Source organism: Lepisma saccharinum, chromosome 26, assembly GCF_977018435.1.
Source record: "Lepisma saccharinum chromosome 26, izLepSacc3.1, whole genome shotgun sequence".
NCBI classification, from domain to species: Eukaryota; Metazoa; Arthropoda; class Insecta; order Zygentoma; family Lepismatidae; genus Lepisma; species Lepisma saccharinum.
The window spans coordinates 51,037,789-51,061,560 of NC_139254.1; the positions used below are offsets into that span (position 1 = coordinate 51,037,789).

General features: G+C 38.2%; 1 protein-coding gene across 4 annotated transcripts in view; it reads left to right on the forward strand.

Annotated features, from left to right (window-relative positions):
* Stam (signal transducing adaptor molecule) overlaps nt 1–23,772 on the forward strand; it is an 83,375-nt gene that overhangs the window by 8,475 nt on the left and 51,128 nt on the right. For 3 of the 4 annotated variants that reach the window (XM_083112322.1, XM_083112324.1, XM_083112323.1), the window contains exons 2-4: nt 7,108–7,268; nt 18,408–18,653; nt 18,868–18,943. In XM_083112322.1, the coding sequence (XP_082968448.1) occupies nt 7,108–7,268; nt 18,408–18,653; nt 18,868–18,943 (483 nt within the window). The remainder of the gene's footprint in view (nt 1–7,107; nt 7,269–18,407; nt 18,654–18,867; nt 18,944–23,772) is intronic. The other variant, XM_083112325.1, reaches the window with a different exon arrangement.

The window sequence follows — 23,772 nt, forward strand, 5'->3', positions numbered from 1 at the left end:
CCTAAATGTCTCTAGGTGGAAAAGTGAAGAGCCGTGGACAACCCAAAAGCATGCAGGCCAACTTCCCATGTTGAAGAGGGTCATACAGCATAATTGTCGATCATCCATTGCCACCATCACACAGGAATTCCGAACTGCATCAGGATCTACTCCAAGCACCATGACTGTTTTGGACGAGGTGTGGCAACTTGGTTTCCATGGCCGACCAGCTGCCCATAAGCCAAACATCACAGAGGCAAATGCCAAATGCTGCCTCACGTGGTGAGCATCAAAACTTGACCATAGAACAGTGGAAAACCATTGTGTGGAGTGACGAATCAGGGTCACAGTGTGGTGATCCAATGGTAGGCTGTGGGTGTGGCGAATGCCTGCATCTACCAGCCTGTATAGTGCCGACAGTGAAATTCAGGGGGTGGTTGGGTTACAGTGTGGTTGTTTCTCCTGGAGGGGGCTTAGCTCCCTTGTTGCTTTACGTGGCAATGTCATGACACAAGCATAGACATTTTAACTGCTTTCATCCTGCCTACCGTCGAAGACCAGTTCGAGGATGACCATTGTGTATTTCAACACGACTGAACTTCCGTCCATACTGTAGGGCTTGTGGGGGAGTGGATTGACGAGAAGACAACAACGTCCCACTAATGAACTGCCCTGCGCAGAGTCCTGATTTGAATCCCATAGAACATCTTTGGAGTGTTTTGGAACGCCAACTTCCTGCTAGACCACACCGACCCACATGGATAATACCTCTTCTTATTTTGTCACTCCACGGGGAATGGGCTGCCATTCCCCAGGAAACCTTCCGCCACCTGATTGAAATTATGCTTGCGAGAGTGAAGGCTGTCATCAAGGCTAAGGGTGGGCCAACACCGTATTGACTGCCAGTGTTCTCGATGGAGGGTGGCCCGTACTTGTACTTCATTTTCATAGAGTATATCAGCCAAAAAGGACTTAACCATAATTGGTTCCAGAATTGATCCAGTTTGATATTCAATTTCCCACTTTCCAAATTTTGTTCATAGAGAGGATATTGATTTAGTTTTGGTATGCTTCCTGAAAGAAACCAAATGCCATTTTGAAGCTCTGTATTTAACATTATTCCTTCTAATAAACATTTGAAAATTGCTTCTTTACCAATGTAAAGTTTCTAAGGATGTGTATAATAGACATAGAAAGGAAAAGAAAATTGAGACTAAGGATGTTTCATGAATTAGAAAGGAAAAGAAAATTGAGATTGAGGATGTTTCTTCGTATGGCAAGTACTTGGGCACATGTTGCCTATGTCTGCTGACAAAATTGTGTTGCTAGCATTGTTTAGATTATGATTTACTTTGCTAATGATGTCTCTATTCCCAAATTCATTGCACTGTAACCTCTATTGGTCACAGGCCACAGATTAGCATGACTTCAGCTACAAAACTTTGAATTATGACCCAGCCTATTTCACCACATAATGGTCACAAATTTTATGCCAAATTGTTTTGCGAAAAAGGGGGCTGCAACTATTATGTGAAGCTTTCTTTTCCCTTTTTTTTAAAAAAAATTGTGGGGTATTACCAGTACTTAAAATCATTTATTACCGAACTGTCTTTGGTGCAAGATTAGGGAGGGTGGCTACTCGCCGGGAATTCTGCGAGAAATTTTCTCCGTAGACGTGAAAAGTTGTAACTTTTATTGATGCAAATCTCTTTGAATTTATACATATTTATGAATGCCCTGGGGCAAGATTTCACAGTATAGATTCTATTCTTATCAAGGAAAAGAAATATGGGTGGAAAATAAAAGAGAATTCTCTCAATCCGTTAACTTTGTTAGTGTCCTTTGCAGAACAATCTATCTGACAGATGGAAGATTATTTCAAGATAAGACATCTTGAAGTTGATGAGGTAAATTTGAGTTTGAAATTTTTATAGCTACAATTAAAATTTTTTCATAGATTAGTATATCCCGTAGTATTTTTGACTTGTTTTTGCAGATTTATTTAGCTTCTGAGTATGTGAAATAGCAAATGTAAACTCCGTGCCTTAAATTAAATATTTTAAATGTATGTACCATTCAATTGGATTGAATTTGAATCACACAAACCCTTTATATTGTTATTCTGTGTATTGTGTGTATGCGTGTGGGGGGATGAGAAGGGGTAATACATAAGGTTGAAATAGAGAAAGCATGTACTTGTATACCCCAAGTCTTCTAAGGGTCAACAGGTCGGTATCTTTGACATAACCCCAGAGGGAGCAGACCAGAACTGTATCTGGTTTCGAGCCATTACCTGTTTTTCGGCAAAGCGCTGTTGTCACTTTTACGTGCAATGTTTAGACATCCATCCAATGATTCACCGTGACGTTTTACTCCCAAGGTCTTTATATTGCATAAAAAAATAGCAAAACACAATAACACATCCTAGCAAAGATAGAGAACTGCAACCTCGCGTTTAGAAATCTCTAAAGAAACTGTGAATTAGCAACATCTCATTTAGTCCATGTGGACTTGACGAGAGCTGTCATTTCTTGGACGGATGCTATTGGTGGTAAAGGTTTCAGGGAACGATTTATTGCACTCCACGTGGACCTGACATGTAGTTGTTAGGGGAAAAACTGATCTTTCGGAACTTTCTTTGAAGTAAAGTGGGGTTTCTTTGGGGACCAGCACTATACCCTTGAATTTTCGGAAAGTCCACCTTGAAATCTGTGAATTATGCTTGAGTTTTATCATGGTCTTAGAGTGACCACCCTGTTAGGATGCACTGAGTCCTCGGAATGTACTTTAAAATTGAATAGTCCAAATCAACAGACATAGTTTCTTCATAGCAGTGTAGTGAGCATTTTTTCAATCTGAAAAATGTCAACACATTAGTTGTTATTGATTCATGCATTATAGTCAAAATATTTCACGTAAGAAATTTTACTACAGAGTTCTGATGTATGAACTTACAAAATGTAATTTTCAGTGTTTGAAGATTCTGCTCTACCATCATTGGTTTCGTTTTCACACGTGCTGATCCAACTATTATGTTATGAAAGGTTTTTAAACCAATTTTTGGACTGAAGAAACAGGGTGCGACAACTGTCCAGTGAAATACTGTAATTCTCCCCCTCCCCATCCTCTTTCCCATTTGAGCCATTAATTAATTTCTACAATTTTTCACCTGGAATAATCATTTTAAAATATCTTGATATGGGGTGGCTACTCACTGGGAATTCCTAGAATTCCAGGTGTTATGCATGAATTCTGCTTGAATTTTTCTCCGTGGACATGAAAAATTGCAACTTTTATTAATCCAAATTTCATTTAACTTATACATATTTATTAATGCCGTGAGGCAAGTTTTTAACAGTGTAGCTTTTATTTTTATCGAATAAGGAAAATAAAAGGAAGCTGCGTGCAAAATAAAACAGAATTCTCTCAATCCGTTTGCATTGTTAGTATCCTTTCCAAGACGATCTATCTGACAGACGGAAGATTGCAAGATAAAATGTCTTGAAGTTCATTAGGTAAATTTGAAATTCCTATACGATTAACAATTTTTCATAGATTGCTGTATCTCGTAACATTTGGACTTGTGTTTGTAGATGTATTTCTACTCTGAGTATGAGACATGTAAACTCTGCACCTTAAATTAAATATAGGGTTTTCCAATAAAAACAATATGATTTTACAATGAAATAAAATAAAAAAACTGTTTCAGATACAACCAAACGTTTTATATTATTCTGAAGCTTAGTTTATTACATTATGTTTTGAATAACACATCATTTAAGTGTCCACCTCGACTTCGTGCATATGAGTTAATCCGATGAACCCAATTTTCGATGACTTTGTGCACGAATGTGCCTAGTGTCACGAATGCAGCGTTTGATGTTCAATCTTAATGCATCAAGGGTTCGTGGTGTATTTGCATAGACTATAGATTTCAAATAACCCCACAAAAAGCAATTAGTAGTGTGACATGTGGCACCATCTTGTTGGAACTACATGTCCTCCAAATCAATTTCATCTAAATTTGGTCACAAAAAACCTGTTAACATCAATCAATACCACTCACCAGTCACTGTAACTGCATCTCCTACCTCGTTTTGGAAAAAAAAAAAAATGGTCCGATGATGCCACCATGCCATAAACCACACCAAACAGTGACCTTTTGCTGATCCAAGGGCTTCTCGTGAATCTCTTGCCGATTGTTTTCACACCAAAAGCGACAACTTTGTTTGTTAACATATCCACTTAACCAGAAATGAGCTTCAACTGAGAAGATTTTTTTTACATTGTGGCTTTCCAATATCGTACCCATTTCAAATAATTTTTCAAGCCTTTTAGACATCACAAATATTTTAATTTAATTTTAAAAATTTAGATAGAAAATTCTCTGAAACATTCTTGACCACAGATTATACATTCGGATGTTTCAATTCCTACTTACGATGCGATCTACAAGGTAACCAAAAAATTCTTGCCATTCTAGAGCAGTGATAAACAAAGAGCAATACAGTGGACGGTACGTACCTTTAGGTTTCGAAGTAATCTCAATCAGCATCCAACACCGTTTGCCAACGTTCCTGCAGCTGCACAATACCCTGGTGATAAAACTCAGTGGGCTTGGATGCAAAGAAGTCCGTGAGTGCGTTCCGCAGGTCTCCCTCATTTGTGAAGGATCTCCCTCGGAGGTGGTTGTCGAGGGAATGAAACAGGTGGTAATCTGTTGGTGCAAGGTCTGGTGAATATGGTGGATGGCACAGTGTCACCCAGCCAAGTTGTTGAAGGGTCTCCCGGGTCCTCTTTGCCACATGTGGCTGGCATTGTGCACCCTTTGCAACTTCTGAGAGTATAGGTCAGCAGTAATGGTCTGACCAGGTGGAAGGAGCTCGTAATATACCACTTGCCGACAATTCCACCATACAGAGAGCATAACCTTTCGTGGATGCAGAGGTGGTCTTGAGGTGTGAGGAACAGGGTTATAGAGGACCCACTTTTCGTCACCAGTGAGCAAGCCATCAAGTATGGGTGTGTTCAGGTGCCGAGTGAGCAAGGACAAACAGGCTGTCACTCGTTGTTCCTTGTTGGCTGCCGACAATGTGTGGGGTACCATGCAGGTGCAGTCTGACTGTTTCAACGGAAACACGGAACCTTTCTGCAAGTTCATCACACGTTAGACCACTGTCCCCCTCAATGGCTGCTTTCAGGGCCTCGTCATCCAACACATGTGGTCGTCCACTCCAAGGTTCATACAAAAGGCTCACATCGCCCGAACGGAATTTCTGGAACCAATGCCTGGTAGTGCGTTCGTTCACGGCATTCTCCACAAATGCCTGGCAAATGCAGCGACTTGATGCGGCAGCTGACAGGCCCACTTGAAAGTAATACAACAAACACACGCGAACAAGCTGCTTTGATACCTCCAATTCTCTTCGACACTGGACGAGCTATGACTGCTGTGTGTGTGTGCAATGTGCCTGTATTACTGACAGTCGATGGTCAGACTAACTCCCGATCGCTTGGCAGGCACGTGCGCATTTCGTTTCCTCTGTGTGAGCACATGATTAATGGGACGTCAAAAACGGCAAGAACTTTTTTGGTTACCTTATATGTCAGATTGACTGGTACAACACAAATATTCCTGTGTGTTTGGTGATTAAATATTCCCAGGAATGTTTTGAATTCTTTATGTAATTTTGATGTAATTACTAGGTCCCGGGACTTTGTTATAACATAATTTTTATTTGGTATCGGATCGAATACTGGGGTGAGATGTTTATATCTGATGAAAATCAGTTGAAATACATGAACTTGATAAGGCAGATTTTAACATATTTAACCAATTTTGCTTTTTTACAACATATTTCTTCAATTTTCTCATAATAAGACATATTTCTAAATTTCTTAATTGTCTGCATATCATCGGTTATTTTATAATTTATTCTTCTTACCTTTTGTGCAACGGATAGTTTATATTATCGATGGCAGAATAAGGAAATTACGGAAGAAGAAATTGAAAGCAGATGCCTTTTTTTCTTAAAAGTACTACAGAACAATAATATCCCCCCCCCCTGAAGAGAACTTCAGTGCAGAATTCAGACTTGGCGAAACATCAAAATCTGTCTAAAAAAGTTGTATTTGTTTACTGATTGCCTAGATTCAGCTGAGCTGTAGCCTGCTGCCATTTATGCTTTAGTTTCCACAAAGGTGTAAATCTGACATAATAGTAAATGAAACAGGATAATTTCAGTAAACCTCACAATATTTTCCCACTTCCTTTTTTGGTTAAAGTGATTCTGACTTAACTTAATACCACATTCTTATCCTAGTCTATCTTTCATGGAAGATACTGAGTTCTCATATAATGAGAAATTCGAAAGTACTGTTGTGCATATTTTTGGCTTTACTGGGAATATTTCTTCATTTTTTGACATATTTTTAATTTTTCAATTTTTATGACATAATTACATACATATTTTACAGTTTTATAGGATGAAGTCCCGGCCCCTAGTAATTAATTGCATTATATAGGAAGAAAGTTCCTGGTTGTATTGGTCAGAATAGGGTGTGAATTATTAATAACCCCAAAAAAGTTCTTATTCTGTCCTTAGTCAATTCAGTCATTCATCCTCATTGCCTCAATTGTTATACATAGAAGAAGAAGGTAAGGTAAGATAAAATTAAATACATGCTACTATATGTATGCTGTATATTTTGTTGCTTATATGGGTGAACATCTTTACATTTATTGACATTTTTTCTACTTTAAGTATGTCATTTCTGTATGAGATTTTTACTATATATATACAGGGTGGCCCAGAAAAAGTAACCAAAACTTATACTACCGTACTGTACTTTCGGTTACCTTGTTTTGAGCCACCCTGTATTTTCAGCATGTGGTGAGAGTAGTGGGTAGGTGGTACCTTTAGCACCATATCCCCCAAAATCTTGGCATGTTCATGTAACGAGGTTCCACTTCTTGAGCTCTCTCAACTTGAGTGCATGTCTTACATGACCTCATGTTAGTTACAACATTTGAGGACTGTCAGCAGGTAAACAAAATTTAAAAAATTGTCAACATGCGAATTGTCATCATATTGCCAGGTGGCAGTATAGGAGTTTTGTGTGTTTCAGAAAAAGCTACAGATGAGAAGAACACAGCCGAAGAATGGGGTCAGATTATGGACATATGTGACAAAGTGATGACCTTACCCGCAGGCCCAAAGGACTGTCTTCGTGCCATTGTAAAACGACTGAACCATCAAGATCCACATATAGTTATGCAAGCTATCACGGTAAGATTCCTTTATGGTCGGAAATGATTATTATTTTTTATTTAAATTTATATGGAGTAGCAGAGATCACATGTAGACATTGGCAAGCAAGAAAAGCATTATATGGGCATGGTGTTGAAGGAGTACTGAAAATATAAACTACATGCTGTTCACAAGTAACGGTTCTTTTTGTTTGCTTCCACAAGGTTAGTGGTGGAAAGCCAATCTTGTAAAAATAATAAACACCTGTTTCTTGCTTGTCTTATTGTGATCCTTTGAATAAATGTCGAAATATAAACTTTGATTATTGGGTCTTTCCTAGATGAGTGCATAACTATGTAGTGACTTAAATTTATAATGATGTCCTTTGTATTGTACAAACCTTCAAGTAGAGAGATGTTATGTTGAAAAAAATTGAGAATGTGATGTATGATGTACTTTATTTCATGGGATAGTGACTTAAAGTGGCTAATATGCAGGAACGTTAAGTTTTCGCAATCATGACAACATAAGAACATTCAATAAATGAGGCGAAAGTATGCATGCATACAGTTTGGTTCTTGAGGTTTGTCATCTAGAATGGAGATGGTTGCTTCTGGTTGGTGGTAGTTGAAATTTCTGCCAGTGTCAGCGGGGAAAATGTTTGCCAGGTTGTGTTATGTTCTTTTAAATTAATTGGATAACTATAAAAGGAATTCATGTTTGAGGAATAAAAGACACAGTTGATAATAATTTGATGTGAGTGAGTTATTAACTTTTTCTGAGAAACTTCTAAGGGTTCTATTAATTTCAGTGGCTTCTGCCAACATTCACTTGGGAACTCGGGGTTGGCTTCTGGTTCCTGTTATATTCGTGGAAATATGGAACTGTATCAGGCGGTCAAAAGTAATATTGCCAGAAAGTTGTTATAAATGGATAAAATTGATATGCTCTTGTAGTGGTAGGGTTCGAATGACCCCGAATCTACCGTTAGCAGCACGTAATTCAGTTGGCTGGGCTTTGAGCTGATAAAGAATAAATCTCTTACTTTCGCAGAGCCTTAATACTAAGTGGGAGAACCTGTGGGTATAGACGCAAGTAGACACACAAGTAATGGTTGTCAATAACAAGATTTATTATAAGAATAGTTGTTGATATATGAAGAGTATATCTACCTAAGTGTTAAGGTAAGGGAGCTGCTTAAAAAGAAAGGTAGATTGGTGATACTTAGTAAGTTGTACGTATAGATCCTTGTTCATCTTCTAAGTGCCTAAAGACTGCCCGGACTTGGGTGGGTGGATAGCCATCCTGGGTTGGAGACTGGGCAGTGTCTCCGGCCGGCTCTGCTGGTCAACTTCCACACCTGTAGTCTTGTGACTAGGGTTTATATGCTTCGGGTGTGGTCGTAGCAACCACAGGCAGGTTATTTCTATTGCCTCGTGTCGTTGTCAGGAAATCTAGAAGGTCAGGGATGCGTGGACAGAGGATTGATTGTATTTGGTGTCCTTGCTGTAGAGTCATCGGGTCGTTCACATGTAGAGTTGTTCTCATGTGGGGTAGCTGATCGCAATCGGTTCCAAGTAAGTAACCAATGCAATAACTACAGTTTTCCTGTTGTTTGTGACCTTACTTCTCTGAAGTGTAGAGCATGCATGTGGACTAATGACTGACGAAGATAAGATCCACAGCACCTGGTGAGGCAGGTTGGAGTGTTTCCTGTTGTGAACCACACCCAAATTCAAGTTTGCAGAAAATCATGAATGTGCGGAAACTTGCACGTTACGTACTCCCCATCTTATCTTAGATGGCCTCCATCTAAGCAGAAGACTAGGAACAGCTTTTAAGAAAGTCGATTAGGGCATGAGAGAAGAAGTCGTGCTATAGCGTCCATCGTTGAAAACTAGCTTCCAAGCTCATACAGCTTTACAGAAGTAGCAGGGCTATAGCGTTGAACGTCAAAATTCAGTTTCCACAAAGATGATTCTTTTAGGCTTTAGAATTGCAGCTCGTCTATAGAATTGAAGGAGGTCAGATGATGATATTGGCACTGTATCATTGGATCATTTAGAAGTATTGTTAGGTCATGTATAGGAGTAAGAGAGACTAACCTATTCAATCTAGGTTTGTATTTGTAATGTCATACATTGAGTAAGGAAATGTGAATGTGTTATTTGGAAAAACAATCATAACGTAATGTGTATAACAAACTTTAACACCAAAAACATACTAATTTCTAAGATGCAACTTACTTGAACAGGCTATCTTGCAGTAAGCAATTTGAGGAAAAATGGTAGTAGTTATAATGGAGTGAAAAACAAATATGAGTGGAGCAGAGGCATCATACGCAAAGGATCCCAATTTGAGTCCTGGCCAAGTATACATTTGTTGCTGCAGGTTTCATTATGGGTTACTGCCATTTTTGTGGCAATCATAATCTTACTACTAAAGGTTCTGTGTATGAGTCCTGGGCATGTGTGTTCCTTTGTGACCATACCTTCGTCAATTTCGTGTGATCATTATGTACCATTGCTGTGATTAGCCAAATGTGGCAGAAAACACACTAAAGATTTACCGGGAATTTTGTTGATTGCCAACATTAAAAATGACAGAACAGCAAGATCGGTACTTTAGTATTATACGGACTACCTCCAAATCATATTCCGCCAAGTACCAATTCCCACTTATGGAACCTAACCTAACCTAATGACTCATGTTTGCGAGGGGAATATAATTTGACGTAGACAAATGAGGTAGTCAGTATAATACTAAAGTACCGTAAGATCTTACACTAAGGGACAAACTAACAAACACACATGATAGATACTGGATTATTATTTTGCTAGAAGCAAACTATACATATTTTAGTGCATGCAAATACCTGTTAGAAAGGCCATCAGGATGTGGGTAATGGTGCTGGTTTCTACATACTTGTGGTGTCCAAGCTTGGAAATATCAAATGTTTGCAATTACCAAATACAGTTGGCTGTAGAGTAGTAATGTGTGCAGTTTTTGTGATTTGTGAATGTACTTGCTTGTTTTCTCTCTTGAGCGAGTGTTATATACTATGTTGGAATGTTAGAAAATATGTGTTGCGACCATTGTCTTGGAGAGTTTTATGATGTTGACGACATATGATATCAACTTTTTTATTATTAGAACATTAAAATGCTTACCAAGGCTAAATTTATTGTATATAAAAAATATACATTAAAAACATAATGTTCCCACCCTCTAACAGGGTGTTAGTACCGTCTTTTACGTTCTAGTGTATATTTTTTATATACAACTAGCTGATTACCTGGCATTGCCTGGGTGTTTATTTATTCCAACCTTGTATTAGACAGGAAAATAATGAAATCTAACTATAGTATAAAATGTAACTTATTTTAAATGTGATTGTGAATGTCACCAATTAGCTTAGAGACTCCGAAATCTATGGATTCGACACTAATCTAGGTCATTTGTGGCATTTTATTTCTCACCCCCTCTCACCCCCCATGCCGATAGGTGATGAACTTGAAGTTGAACCGCATTGGGAGTGTCACTAAAGCTATGGATTCCACACATTTTCGCAACACAAAATCATATCAGCCTGAATATTACAACCCGAGAAACACTATTGTTGTGCAGGATTGCATAGAGTCATGTATGTCTGTTTGTGCGGAATTTAATATCGCTTGTTTTGGATTATTTTTACATATCACCCCTTCCCACCCCACCCCTAGGGGTGTCTTGGAGTTGAATGGCATTAGGAGTGTCACTATTCATCTTAGCGACCCCAAAAACTGTGGATTCCACACTAATATCGGTCATTTTACATGTCTCCCCCTTCCCACCCCCCACCCCTGGGGGTGTCAGGGGTGTCTTGGAGTTGAACGGCCTTGTTAGTGTCACTATTCATCTTAGGGACCCTGACAACTATGGATTCCACACTAATATCACTCGTTTTAGATTATTTTTACATGTCACCCCTTCCCACCCCCACCCTACCCCTAGGGGTGCCAGGTGTGTCTTACTCCCACAGTATTTCTTTCGAGATTGCAAGTGATATGTGTACCAAGTTTGGTTGAAATTGCTCCAGGCGTTCGAGGGTTCTGCCAGAACAAACAAACATACACACCCACACACATAATTCCAATTTTATATATTTTAAATATATGTATACAATAAATTTTGCCTTGGTCAGCATTTTAATGTTTTATTAACATGGAAATGAGGCTCAATAGTGTTACCATTTTTTTATTATGTACTAATATTGCAGCACAATATTTTATGGTGAAGTTTTTGTGCCTGGCTTGGTGCAAAGCATGAATGGTTCAACCCTGAGCACTGGAGATTTTGAAATTCAGGACATAATTATGGGATTTTATGTAGATTGTCTTGTAGCTATATACATTGTAAAATAAATAACAAAACAATAATAGAAAGTATTAAACTTTAATGTGCTAAAGAATTAGTACCCTTATTTTAACATTTTCCCACTCGTTGTTTTCAATCCAATCTAGAATGACTCAATAGATTTAATAATTGTTAAAGTGTATTAAATAATTCCTAAAATTTCTTGAGTCATTCTACAGAGCATTCCGTGACATTCGCTACAAAACTCGGCGGCAAGCGGCCTGGTGCCAGCGCTTGTCTTTCCCATTGAACGGGTCCGCGACAGTCGCACGCTACAGTCTGTTTTTTTTTCCGCTCTCCCTGCCTTCACTCTCTTTTCCTTTCTGTTGACGTTGCAGACTGACGCCAGTATAATCCTCCCTCGGAAGTTGTGTTGTATCGTGTCCGTGTGTTGAAGATTGTGGCTTAATATGGCACCACAAAAGTTTACATTACAACAAAGGATTTATCTTGTCAAGTGTTACTTCGGAAAGAGGAATTGTGGAGACGTGCGACGACGTTTTGCAACGAAATTTCCTGGTGTTCCCGTTCCACATAGGACCACTATATTAAACCTCGTAAGAAAGTTTAGATTAACAGTGCCAGTTCTGAATAAAAGTGGAAAGGAAAAACCCACATGTACTTACTGAGGAAAAACTCTATGAGATAGGACAAAGGTTAGAACAGTCTCCTCGGAAATCTATCTGCCGCCTCTCACAAGAAATGGGTGTTTTAAAAACCACAGCATTTAGAGCCGCTAAAATTCTTAAATCTAAAAATAAAAATCTAAAAAATAAAGTATGCAATGACAATCCGCACACCATCCATGAGTTAAAAGAGAGTATTGTACGAAAAATCGGGAGAATTACAGTAGATGAACTTGCACATGTAAATGCCAATTTCCTTCGGAGATGCCAGGAATGTGTTGCAGCAGAGGGACATCATTTTCAACACCTTCTGTAGCCAAGGTTAGTGCACAATATGAAAACTAATTTTAATAGCCGACTCTAGCGATTGTCGCGGACCCCTTTCACCGGGAAATACAAGCGCTGACTCCGGGCCGCTTGCCGCCATGTCTCGTAGCAAATGTCAGGGAATGCTCTGTAGTTTTCTAATCAAAATGACGCGTGTACAGTCACGGACACTGCCGGCTTGTAATGAACACATTGACTCTCAATGGAATTGTTACAAGCCGGCAGTGTCCGTGACTGTACAAGCTGGAAGCAGTGTATTTTTGGCCACTATATGAAACTTTATAATATTGTCATTAATTCTAGTACACTGTAGGTATAGTGGAAGGTAAGGCTTGAATGGAAGACTTACTGACTTCAGTAGCCCAGTTATAGGATGTATTTATGGTTCTTGAGACAATTTTTACCGAATAGCCGAAGGTCTCATGCAGAGACTCTTGTTTCATTTAATTGTTATTCATTCTCATCTTATTTAACCTAAAGTGGTAAAAAATCAACTTTATGTGCCAGATTATATGTCAAACTCAATATTAGCAGTGCAGTAATATTCATTGTTAAAAATAAAGTTTGTCTTAAGTCTAGTGTAAGCTGGGATAGGCTAATTGGGACAAGCCAAAAGCATCACTGCTATGCCAGAAGTGAGGCATAGATCAAGTTGATTTAGTTCTCATGAAAAGTCTTGCGGTAACACTGACAGGGACAATTCCACACAAGTGAAATTTCAGGTGAAACAGATCTGGTTTGGCAGCTCATTTTGTAGGGCAACGACAGTCTGAGACCTGGTCAAGCATGTATTTTTTGTTTAAAATTCTCCATAGTACATCTGTGTGTGTCAGATTGCAAGGTAACCTATTAACTGCGGTGGATCTATTTGTAGACTCTAAAAATGGTATTTTTTTGTGGAGTGTCTATATATAGACGGTATTTCAAAATTAAGGGTTGTTGTATTGCCTCAAGTCATTTTTATAGACATCACTTTATCCTGCTTTTATTAGTCTTTTTGAGCAAACAATACATTCTAAATGCTTGGTTGGTTCCTGAGAAATATATTTTTTTATGTGTCGAGTATTTTCCTGCATTTTACAATTTACGGCAGTCTACATATAGATTGTTTTCCTTAGTTTCAGTATGCGGTAAGTCTTTTTTATGGTTATTTTTTACATTATTTATGATGAAATGATTTTGCGGTTGCATCTGTATAGAGATGATTTATTTTTGGAAGCACTTTCCTCCATTGTCGCCAAAGTGGAATGTCTTAGGTCAAGACTATGGGGCAGGATGGCTGTCTGTCACCATATATTTATGGATGTTGCAGAATTCTCACATGAACATTCTAGATGTCCTATTCACTTTTTATCACCTGATACCATGGTGGTAAACATGATTAATTGATCATGACTGAAAAGTCTGCAATCTACATTGGTTTGCTTTTATTATTCAATACAGAGTGGTCAAAAGTAACTGTTAGTGTACTTGCAATGTTTGTAATTAGTTTGTTTTCTTCCATTACAAATTAAATTTTTTAATGTATGAAGTGAAGTGAGGCTCTTTATTAACATCATTATTGAAATGCACAGAGCTTTGCATTTGCATCAGTAGATGGCATTGTGTGTAAGGATACAAGCTGTTATTGTCGGAAAGTGTGTACACGAGCTGAAGCAAGTTGACTATGTGCATTGTTGCATGGATTTGTCCAAATGCCCAGCGAGTAGCTGTTCAGTTTTTGATGGGAGAAGTTGTTAGTGTATCAGAAATTTCTTGCCATATGAATGTTGTTGTCGCAGACGAAACTAGATGCAACCACTTTGATTCGGCCACAAAATGGATAAGTATGGAATGGTGGCATCACAACTCTCCACACCCACACAAAACACATTCCTGCATAAGAACTGGAAAAGTTATGCTCACGCTTTTCTTCAACGTGAATGGCCCATTGTTTTTGTATTGGCTGGATGCAGGCAGTACAGTTAACACATACTGCACTATGTTACACAAACTCAACATGGTCATCTAGAGTAAGGGACCGCTACCTAGGATGTCAAATAGGGAATGAGTGTTGCAGTGCACCTCACATGTGGCGAGTGACAAGATATGCTGCGGTGTTTCCTCTGCAAGGTCCTCAAACCCCCTACCATAGCCTGACTTCAACCTGCAACCAGAGCGTATAGAAGAGAAAGTGTGTGCATTTCGTTTTCTTCCCGTAAGCCAAGTGAATAGAGCGGTGCCCCACCGAAACACTGGCAGCACCTTCGCTTGCGAGCGTCTTCTGCTTGCAGTGCGGCCGCGCTTTACGTAGAGCGTTGTGTTTTGTTGTGCTAGAATAACATTGTGTACTTTTATTAATGACAACATTGTTACGTTATTGAGTTGTGTCGTTAGATTTGTGATTGATCCGTTGTGACTAGTTTGTGTTGTGTTCAACGCATTATTATTGTGTTTGAAACAGCAGCGATCGAAAACTAGAAGATGCCTACGTGTTTCGTACCCGGCTGTAGATCTGGATATGACCGCTGTTCTTCAGGCAGTAGAAATTTTTTAGGCCACCTAAAGACACTAATGGTCTCTCAAAATGGGAGAGTGCCATCCCTAGAAAAGATAAAAAACTAAGTCATAATTGCTATGTGTGTCATATTCATTTTTCCACTGACCTTTTAGTGAAAGTGGATTCGTTCATAGTGGATGGCGATACAGTAGAAATTCCACGACAAAGGTGGAAATTAAAACCAGAAGCAGTTCCTCATATATTTCCTAATTTGCCCAAATACATCTCTAAGACAGTTAAGAAGCCAAGATCTCCCATGAAAAGGCAATCCTTGCGGACAGATGATAATAAAGTAAGTACTCGTCGCAATGTATCATTAAGCTTATCAGTAGAGGATGATTTGCTTCACACTGCGGATGCTAGCAATACAATAACATTGCTAAAGAAAAAAGGATCAGAAGCACATACAACTTTAATAAAATGGAATGCTGTCCTTAGAGATAATCGAAATTCCTTCGCTTCAGAAAAAACTCCTTAAGAGTGACTTTAGAAAGTACTTTAGAAGTGTCCGAATATTTGTGGAAGAACAATTACAAGTACGTTTTGACAGGAAAATTTAATCAAAATCCCCTAGATCGCCATTTTGGTATATTGCGCTCGTTCACTTGTGATGATCATCCCTCCACTGTGGATTTTCTGCACTTACGTATGCTGCAATCAATTTACGTACCAGCAAAACTTGCTTTATTTTCGGGCGGAAACTGTGAATACAGGACTGAATCTCCTCTGACGTCTTTTGTTAATCAAATGCGAACTCTGGCAAGAGCAACCGAAAATAAAATCTTTCGGTGAAGAAGCAAGCTGAAAATAAAATAAGGGGAAAAAAAATCCATTGTTGAAGATGAAATTCAAATACCGGACTGGGAAAACAACATACCGAACTTAAAATGAACAAAGTGTTGATAAAGAATACTTGGTGTATCATTTGGCAGGATACATAGTGCGGTATATTTCCAAAGTGACGGATTGTAAACTGTGTACAACTTTTCTGCACGGGGAACCAACTAATGTACCTGCCTCACTTACGTTAATCCAAGACTATGGTTCGGGTGACGGCTGTAAATACCTTACCTACGCATCGAAAAGTGTTTATGATGTGCTGTTACGAGTGGAAGAAGTTGTTGCAGAAAAAATATAATGTGCTAATAGTTTATGGGGTGATATATTTTTTGAGTGTTTGGACAATTTAAATATAATTGCTGTAAAAACTTCGCAATTAGGATGCTGTGAAGATCATGTGCTCCGTACGCTACATAAACTCGTATTTCACTATCTGAAATGTCGATATTTCTTCCGCACCAAGGAGATAAGAAAGGAATTAAGTGCCTCGAAGACAGCAAAATCATCTCGGAAATTCTCCAAACTATTCAGTTGCTGATCTCTTCTCCAAATGTAAGTAACATACATTTTTGTTTCTTACGTAGTTAGTTATGTAAGCAACGCCAGCATCTTCCATGCCGTCTCAAACGTCACCACTGCCATCTAGGCGGTGGACCACGGCAACTCAGGGAGTGCGCACACTATTTCTTCTATACGCTCTGCTGCAACTAAGACATCTCTTGACCAATAAAAGAAACTCTAAATGCCCTTGGCTTTGCCAAGACTGCTGAGGTCCGGGATGCCATTGATGACTGGTTTTGTAGCCAACCATGGAGACATTCTTTGGTGAGGGTGTCAACAATCCAGTGATGCTATGGGACACTCGATTGAACTGACAACTATATGTAGCCGATGTATCACTATTTTTTGGTGTATGTTCACTTACTCCAACCAATAAACATGCCAAGGGGGAAAGCAACATTAAACGTGTCACTTTCATTTGTGCAACACTTATACAGAAAACCTTTTAGTGGTCGTACTTATATTTTCTGGTCTCTTCGTGTAGAGACGGTACTAAGGCTTCTTTCATCTGAATCTCATTCTTGAAAATCAAATTGAAACCAAGACAAATGTTTAAAGATCCAGACGAACAAATCTACACCCTTGAGGATTGTCAAGAGAACAGTAAGATTGAGACGAGATTATTATTTCCCCAAGAATCTATTATTATTTGAGACTTTAGTAAATTAGAATGTAAGGCTTTGGGGTTTTGCGACAGAAGCCCCACAAGTCCAGGTTTTTGGGTGGATGAGCAATGTTTCTTGTTGCTGAGAGCTGTAGATGTTTTTCCTCAGGTAAAAGGAACCACAGATTTTGCAGCTAAGGATACAGATGACGTTCAAACTGTGGTTTTGGGTGGAGGGTGATTTGCCTGTGGCATTCTGAAATGGGACAGGTTTTGCACCTTTTGCAGATGCATTTTTGAAAGGGGGGCTTATTGGTTGTGTGGGTGAAGGGGGTATTGTGGGCCAGGATGTTTTGGAGGTTGGGGCAGGAAAGATTTGAAAACAGCTCTAGACTCGCCAGGTAAGTCCAGAGTTGTTTTCAAATGTACCTCCCCCCCTGAATCCTCCTCCAAACAATACCATATGTATAATAAAAGAGGAAACTTTGTTTAGTTTGGATATATCAGGAGGAAACTTGGTTTAGTTTGGATATATCAGGAGGAAACTTTGTTTAGTTTGGATATATCAGGCAACATAAATTCTGGAATTTCCAATGAAATGTTTTCTCAAAATTCTCTTCTATTTGTATTGTTCAGGGGGAGGGGTATGTGATAACTTGATTAGGTACATTCATGGACAGTTCTGGGTTGTAAGGATATCATTAGCATCAGTGGGATTGTTAAAACCCAGAAATGTCCTTTTGACTGTACATACATTAGGAATTGAAAATTAATACACTGCTATTATTTTTTGATTTATCTTATCTCTATACAAACACTCATATTCACTTTATAGTTTTGAATATTTGCAATGCATTTCAACACATGTCCTAGTGTAATATTGTAATAGTGATTATATGTGCTGTTGTAGGATGTGAATTGATCATTGTATGCAGTTGAGGTAGTGTGTAGTGACATACCATTAGAAACATGAAATGTAATGAACAAAATGCCTTTATTATATAAAAAAAAATGAAACATTTGTTTACTTGAACAATGTTAGCTGTTGATTTGGCAATGTGTCATCATCTGTGTTACCAAATAATTTTGTAAGGAATGAAACTTGTCCACGATCTTGTAAGATCACAGAACCCTTTTCATAGGTTAATATAAATTCAGCATGGTATATATGTAATAGTCTATGTGATTGATAGTTGTAGTCGTTAGTATTTACATTTTTATTATGTAGCGAAATATCAGTTTTTATACAGTAATTTATTAATTTTATTATTTTTTCTTGTTTCCAGTTATTAGATGCTTGTGTTAACAATTGTGGAAAAAATTTTCATTTGGAAGTAGCCTCACGAGATTTTGAGACTGAATATCGAAAGTTGTTGATTAAGACTAGCCATCCTAAAGTTTGTGAGAAATTGAAGCTGGTTTTAAAGAAGTGGGCAGAAGGAGATTTTAAAGCCGATCCTCAGTTAAATCTTATACCTTCTTTGTACAGTAAATTACGACAGGAAGGCGTGGATTTTTCATCTCCAACAGAAGTAAGTATTTGACTGACTTGTTTAAAAGTTATTACTGAAAATATATTCACAGCTTTATAGCTTAAAAAAATCTGTTCATGTTTTAAATAATTTGTTTGTGGTGTAAATGTTTTTTGTCCTTGATGTTAAGTTTCTTAGAATGTTACCAATCTCATCTCGAAGACTTCACTGTGTACTGCCACTTTTACTGTAAGTTATCCTCTTTTGTTTTCAGCCTACAAAGATGCCTCCTGTAGTAAAGGATCCAAATGTTGTCTCTAGTCAGCAGGAGGAAGATGACATAGCCAAAGGTATGCTTTTTTTTTGTTTAAACTTTATTTGTCTAACGGCCAATTCAGTGGTCAACACCACATGACAGTAATTAATGAATTTCTCCAAAACCAAAGAAGATATTTCAGCTCTGTCTTCTGTGTTACTTTATATACATATCAGAGACTGAAATACTTGAATTGCAGAACAAAATGTTAATTTATCAGTTAAAGAAGTAGATTTTTCCAAAAAAAAAGAAGTATACATTGTCATAATAAATGCAAAATATTAATGTATTATTACTTTTTAATGAGCATTTTTTTATGGTATGTTCTGCTTATACATAAAGTAATAACAAAAAAGGGAAAAAAATGTTGTGAATACACTCATTGCTTTTTCAAGGATTTGTATTTAATTTATATCCTTTCTTATTTTTCTTTTTTTTATTTCTCATCTTGTGTCACCCCTCTCTCCTCCTTTCTTTCTCTCTTGTTCTCCTTCCATTGTTGAAATCTTTCTCTTAACTGATTTTCATGTCCATATATCTATTTTCCTGTTTCTTCCATTGTATTTGAGAATTATTGAAACAAAGCCGTGCATTGCTTCTGAATGAAAACCATAAGTGTAGTTGGAGGTTGAAGACAACAAATGTCATCTTACAAATCAGATTAATTTGTACTTTGCCAGTATCAGAAATGTTGACTAGAAAAGTGCATTCAAATCTGAAATCAGATCATGCAGGATTGGACTCTTTGATCCATCTGTACCCAAAATGTAAATTGTAACGTTCTAGTTGGTGACAACTTAAATACAATGGAATAAGCTACATGCATTATAAAATTGGAGATCGGGATGTATCTTTTATTACTCATACAGAACGTACAAAACTTTAAGTGGTTGAGGCATTTGCTGCATTCGTCACGACGCCTCAAAGTTACTAATAACTTCATGAAAACTGTGTGCTGGGTCTCAAATCAAATGTGGGAGCATAAGTTTTGATTTCATAAATACGTAGCTTAAGCAATGTCCTTGCCGCAAAGTATAGCAACCTGAAAGACAAATAGCATACAACGCTTCCAGTTTGCGTACAAGTAAACAACAATGGAAGAAACATATATATATATATATATATATATATATATATATATATATATATATATATATATATATATATATATATAAACACACAGGAATAGGATCAGAAAAGGTGCCAGAAGGGCGGATAAGTACAAATAATGATGGAGACAGTAAACACTTACCACACGAAGAGAAATAATTCTATATTTCGTGATCTGTGTGTGTGTGTATATTATATATATATATTATATTACTCTCTAATCTACAATCACCTCTAACTACGCGAAACTACAACTATGGCCTTCTTAGTGGCTTTGCATTAGGTTGGAAATCATTGCATGTACTTTTCAAGTTTCAACAAATTAACACTTTTATTCATGGTTTTCTTTCAACAACAAACTTTAACGTTACAATTTGTCATGATGCTGCAGTTTAACAACAGTCGGAATGTAATCAATCCAACGTAGACATAAATGATTCTTTAACATTTATTGTTCACAAGGAACACAATTGAACATCATCATTATTCACAATCGTGTAGCTATTTTATCATTTTGGACCTGCAAAAATACTACTTACTTGCGATCAACGCACAATTATACTAACTGCAATGTGAACATCTACAATTTGACTAGCATTTTGTTTTATTTATTACGTGATAAAAGTTGAGTGTTTTCAACCCTTTTTGTACATGTATCTAAACATTTACAACTAAGATGCTCACGAGGGAGAGGTACTAATTATAAGTTAAGGGTACGTGGCATGGTTCATGACAAAAGACGGCGCAAAAAATAGCAATCGTCGCGATTAACTCAAATTTACTTTTGGCGACTGCATTTCTCTTTTGTTAATTCGTAGTGCATTTTTTGACACTAAGAACAAACTGACGTGGTTGGTAAAGCATCCGATCGTATTTTTTACTATTTTGAAGGAGGTCTTGATTTAACAAATGCAGTTACGTAAGTTTCAAGAATGCTCTATTTGTTTTGTTCGCAAAATTTGCCAACTAGTGTCGCAATTACACAAGGTTCACTTTAGTCAGTATTACGTGGATTTTAAACAAGCACACGCGTCAACTGAATTGCCTATTTTCACTATTTAGTGCATTTTGCACTCACTTTCGACAATTGTCAAAAATCCAATGTGGTTGAGGGAATTGCAACTTTCCACTACAACGGGCACTAATAACAAGTCAACTCTCATACCTGAACATAAGGTGCCTTTGAAGTTCCTTAGTTTTCACGTAATTCAAAGATTATATTCTTCCATCAGTGGTTGGCGAATTGTGGTCCATTGTGTTGGCAAAAATCATGTCCATAAATGCGACATAATTCGTTTTCGTGCGTCAAACAATCGTTTTTCAAAAGTTCCTATTCGCTTCACTCCATTTTTGCAACGTGTCCAAATCGAATGTTATAGTCAGGTTTTGACCGTTAATTTTACATTACCCAAGAGAGAGGGTACCGCAAACAACACTTCAGTGTTGAGATTGTAACGAGTTTCAGTGATTATATAAATTATGTACAAGTAAATCACAGAAAATCGCTACAAATATTCACAAGATTTGAATCCACTCATCCATAATATAGGCATTTGTTGAACAAGTACATCTATAGATAATTTTGCCAGTTTACTGTCACTACAATAGCCTACAAATTACAGGATGTTCCATTTACAACACAACCTGGAGTTGGGGATAGTACAACTTTTGAACTGGAAGTGGTACACACACAATCCTTATACCAAATTGAAGCCTTGTTCATGCATATATTTTTAAACCGGGGAACAATGATTGGATTTCATTAGTGTCCACTCTGTGTTGCCAGATGTAACGGGAAGTGTAAATGAAATTTTCTACAAAGCAAGAAAAATTGCACGTAACACAAATGTACGGACATGCCAATGGTAATTTTCAGTTTGGTGGATTAGCTCAGTATCTATGGCAGTGGAAAAAGAAATGTTCATTTCTACCGATAGCCCATCGGATGAGGCATCTTTAAGGGGGAACTAGGAAAATCGTTGTTTTTAGAAATTAAGATTGTGTGCATTGGCTACACTGCTGGTGTTTCAGTGCTGCAAAAGGAGTGCTTCGAAACTGTATACATCATGCAATAAGTGAAAACAATAAAAAAGAAGCTTGGAAAGGAATAATTGTACTGCTGCTATGTAAAATTTATCTAAAAATCTGAAAAATCTGAAGTGTAAGTTGTATGGTATTTGAAAACAAAAGACTAGGGCTACCAGATCTCTCTTTCTGCCACAATTTCAGCAAAAATGAAGTGAATATGGTTTTCAAGTAAATATGCTCTATAGCTGACCTGCATGGTGGAATGGTAGCACAGTGCACTCTTATCGCCAAGGGACCCACGATCGAATCTCTGCCTGGGCGTGGGTGTTCTTTATGAGTGTCCCTTCATCAATATGATCATATCATCACTTATCAATGTGATTAGTCAAAAGTGGCAGAAAAGCTAAGCAAAATAACAAAAATCAAATCTTGCTCTAAAATTTCTTAATTGTATGTTTCATGTAATGTATTTTCACGAAGACTGAGCAAATACGTAGGCTTAGTATTGCTACTGGCCGATAGCAGTGCTACGGAGGTTGATCGGGTTATATCCGACCGATATGTAAAGTGTACTTACCCTATGAAAAGCCGTGCTGCTGCAACCGGTTGTGTTCTATGGGACCAACAGCATTATGGACTATCGCCCGACATCGTAAATTCCACTGCGACAAACTACGTTGGAGCACATGCACAGGAATCCCATCCCACTCATCCTTACAGGCTTTCCATAGGCCAGTGAGGGTGCGGGGGCGGCAGTGTTGTAGATGTCGTTTTAACAGTCCAAATGCGCAGAAATTCATTGAACTGGCATCAGGGCTTTTGCCAGGAATGTCATGAAAGGGAATAACATGGATTCCTGCTTCCTGCTCTATGACCTGATAAAACTGACGTGATGATCTAGCGGTGTGGCTGGATACCAACCCACACCTGGTTCTTGTTGGCTATGTAGAAACGAGGGATGTCTGTCCAATAGATTGGGACCATAATGGATTCCTGGAAGTAGGCAGCATTCACCTTTGTTTTTCTCCACCTTACGTATCTCCAACTTCCCCTCGTAACCGTATCTGGCAACATGATTCCCTGCTGGAAACTTCCTCGGCACTGTTCGTAAAACTCGGGACGTCCCTTGCCAGAGGTGTCACAATACGTAATTGCCCTAATGTTACCATTACGCATGAGATCAATGTAGGCCTCATCCAATGTGACAGTTGTCTTCCATTTTGACCCTGCCAAGTGTCCTTCGTACAGTTTGTGGCAGTTGGTCTTACATTCTGTGAATGACGTCTCTGACAGTAGACTGCACCACATTGAACCTCTGGACCATGTCACTTTTGGGTGTTGGATCCTCCTGGACTCCAATTCGCCGAATTCCAAGAAGCACCTCAGGCGACACTTTCGCTGGCAACCTCGAACGGGCCCCTTTTGTTGGCGAATATTTCTGCATGAGCACTATTTGTGTTTGCCTGGCCACGATATCTTTAGCTGTGGCCAGTCTGATGATTAAACCATTTTTCCGACACTGTTTCACAATTCGGTTGTACAAAAAATGTGCGTGGAAAGGAGCCATGATGTACTCTTCCCAGTAATGGTTAATTTTTGGCGGCATTTCACTAGCACGAACACGACACTCCGGCAACTGCAAGCTCAGACACAACACTGGTTTCAAGGCCAGTTTCAAGGTTCTGGCGCAACTACACTCATGGCAGCAGCATTGCCAAATCGGTC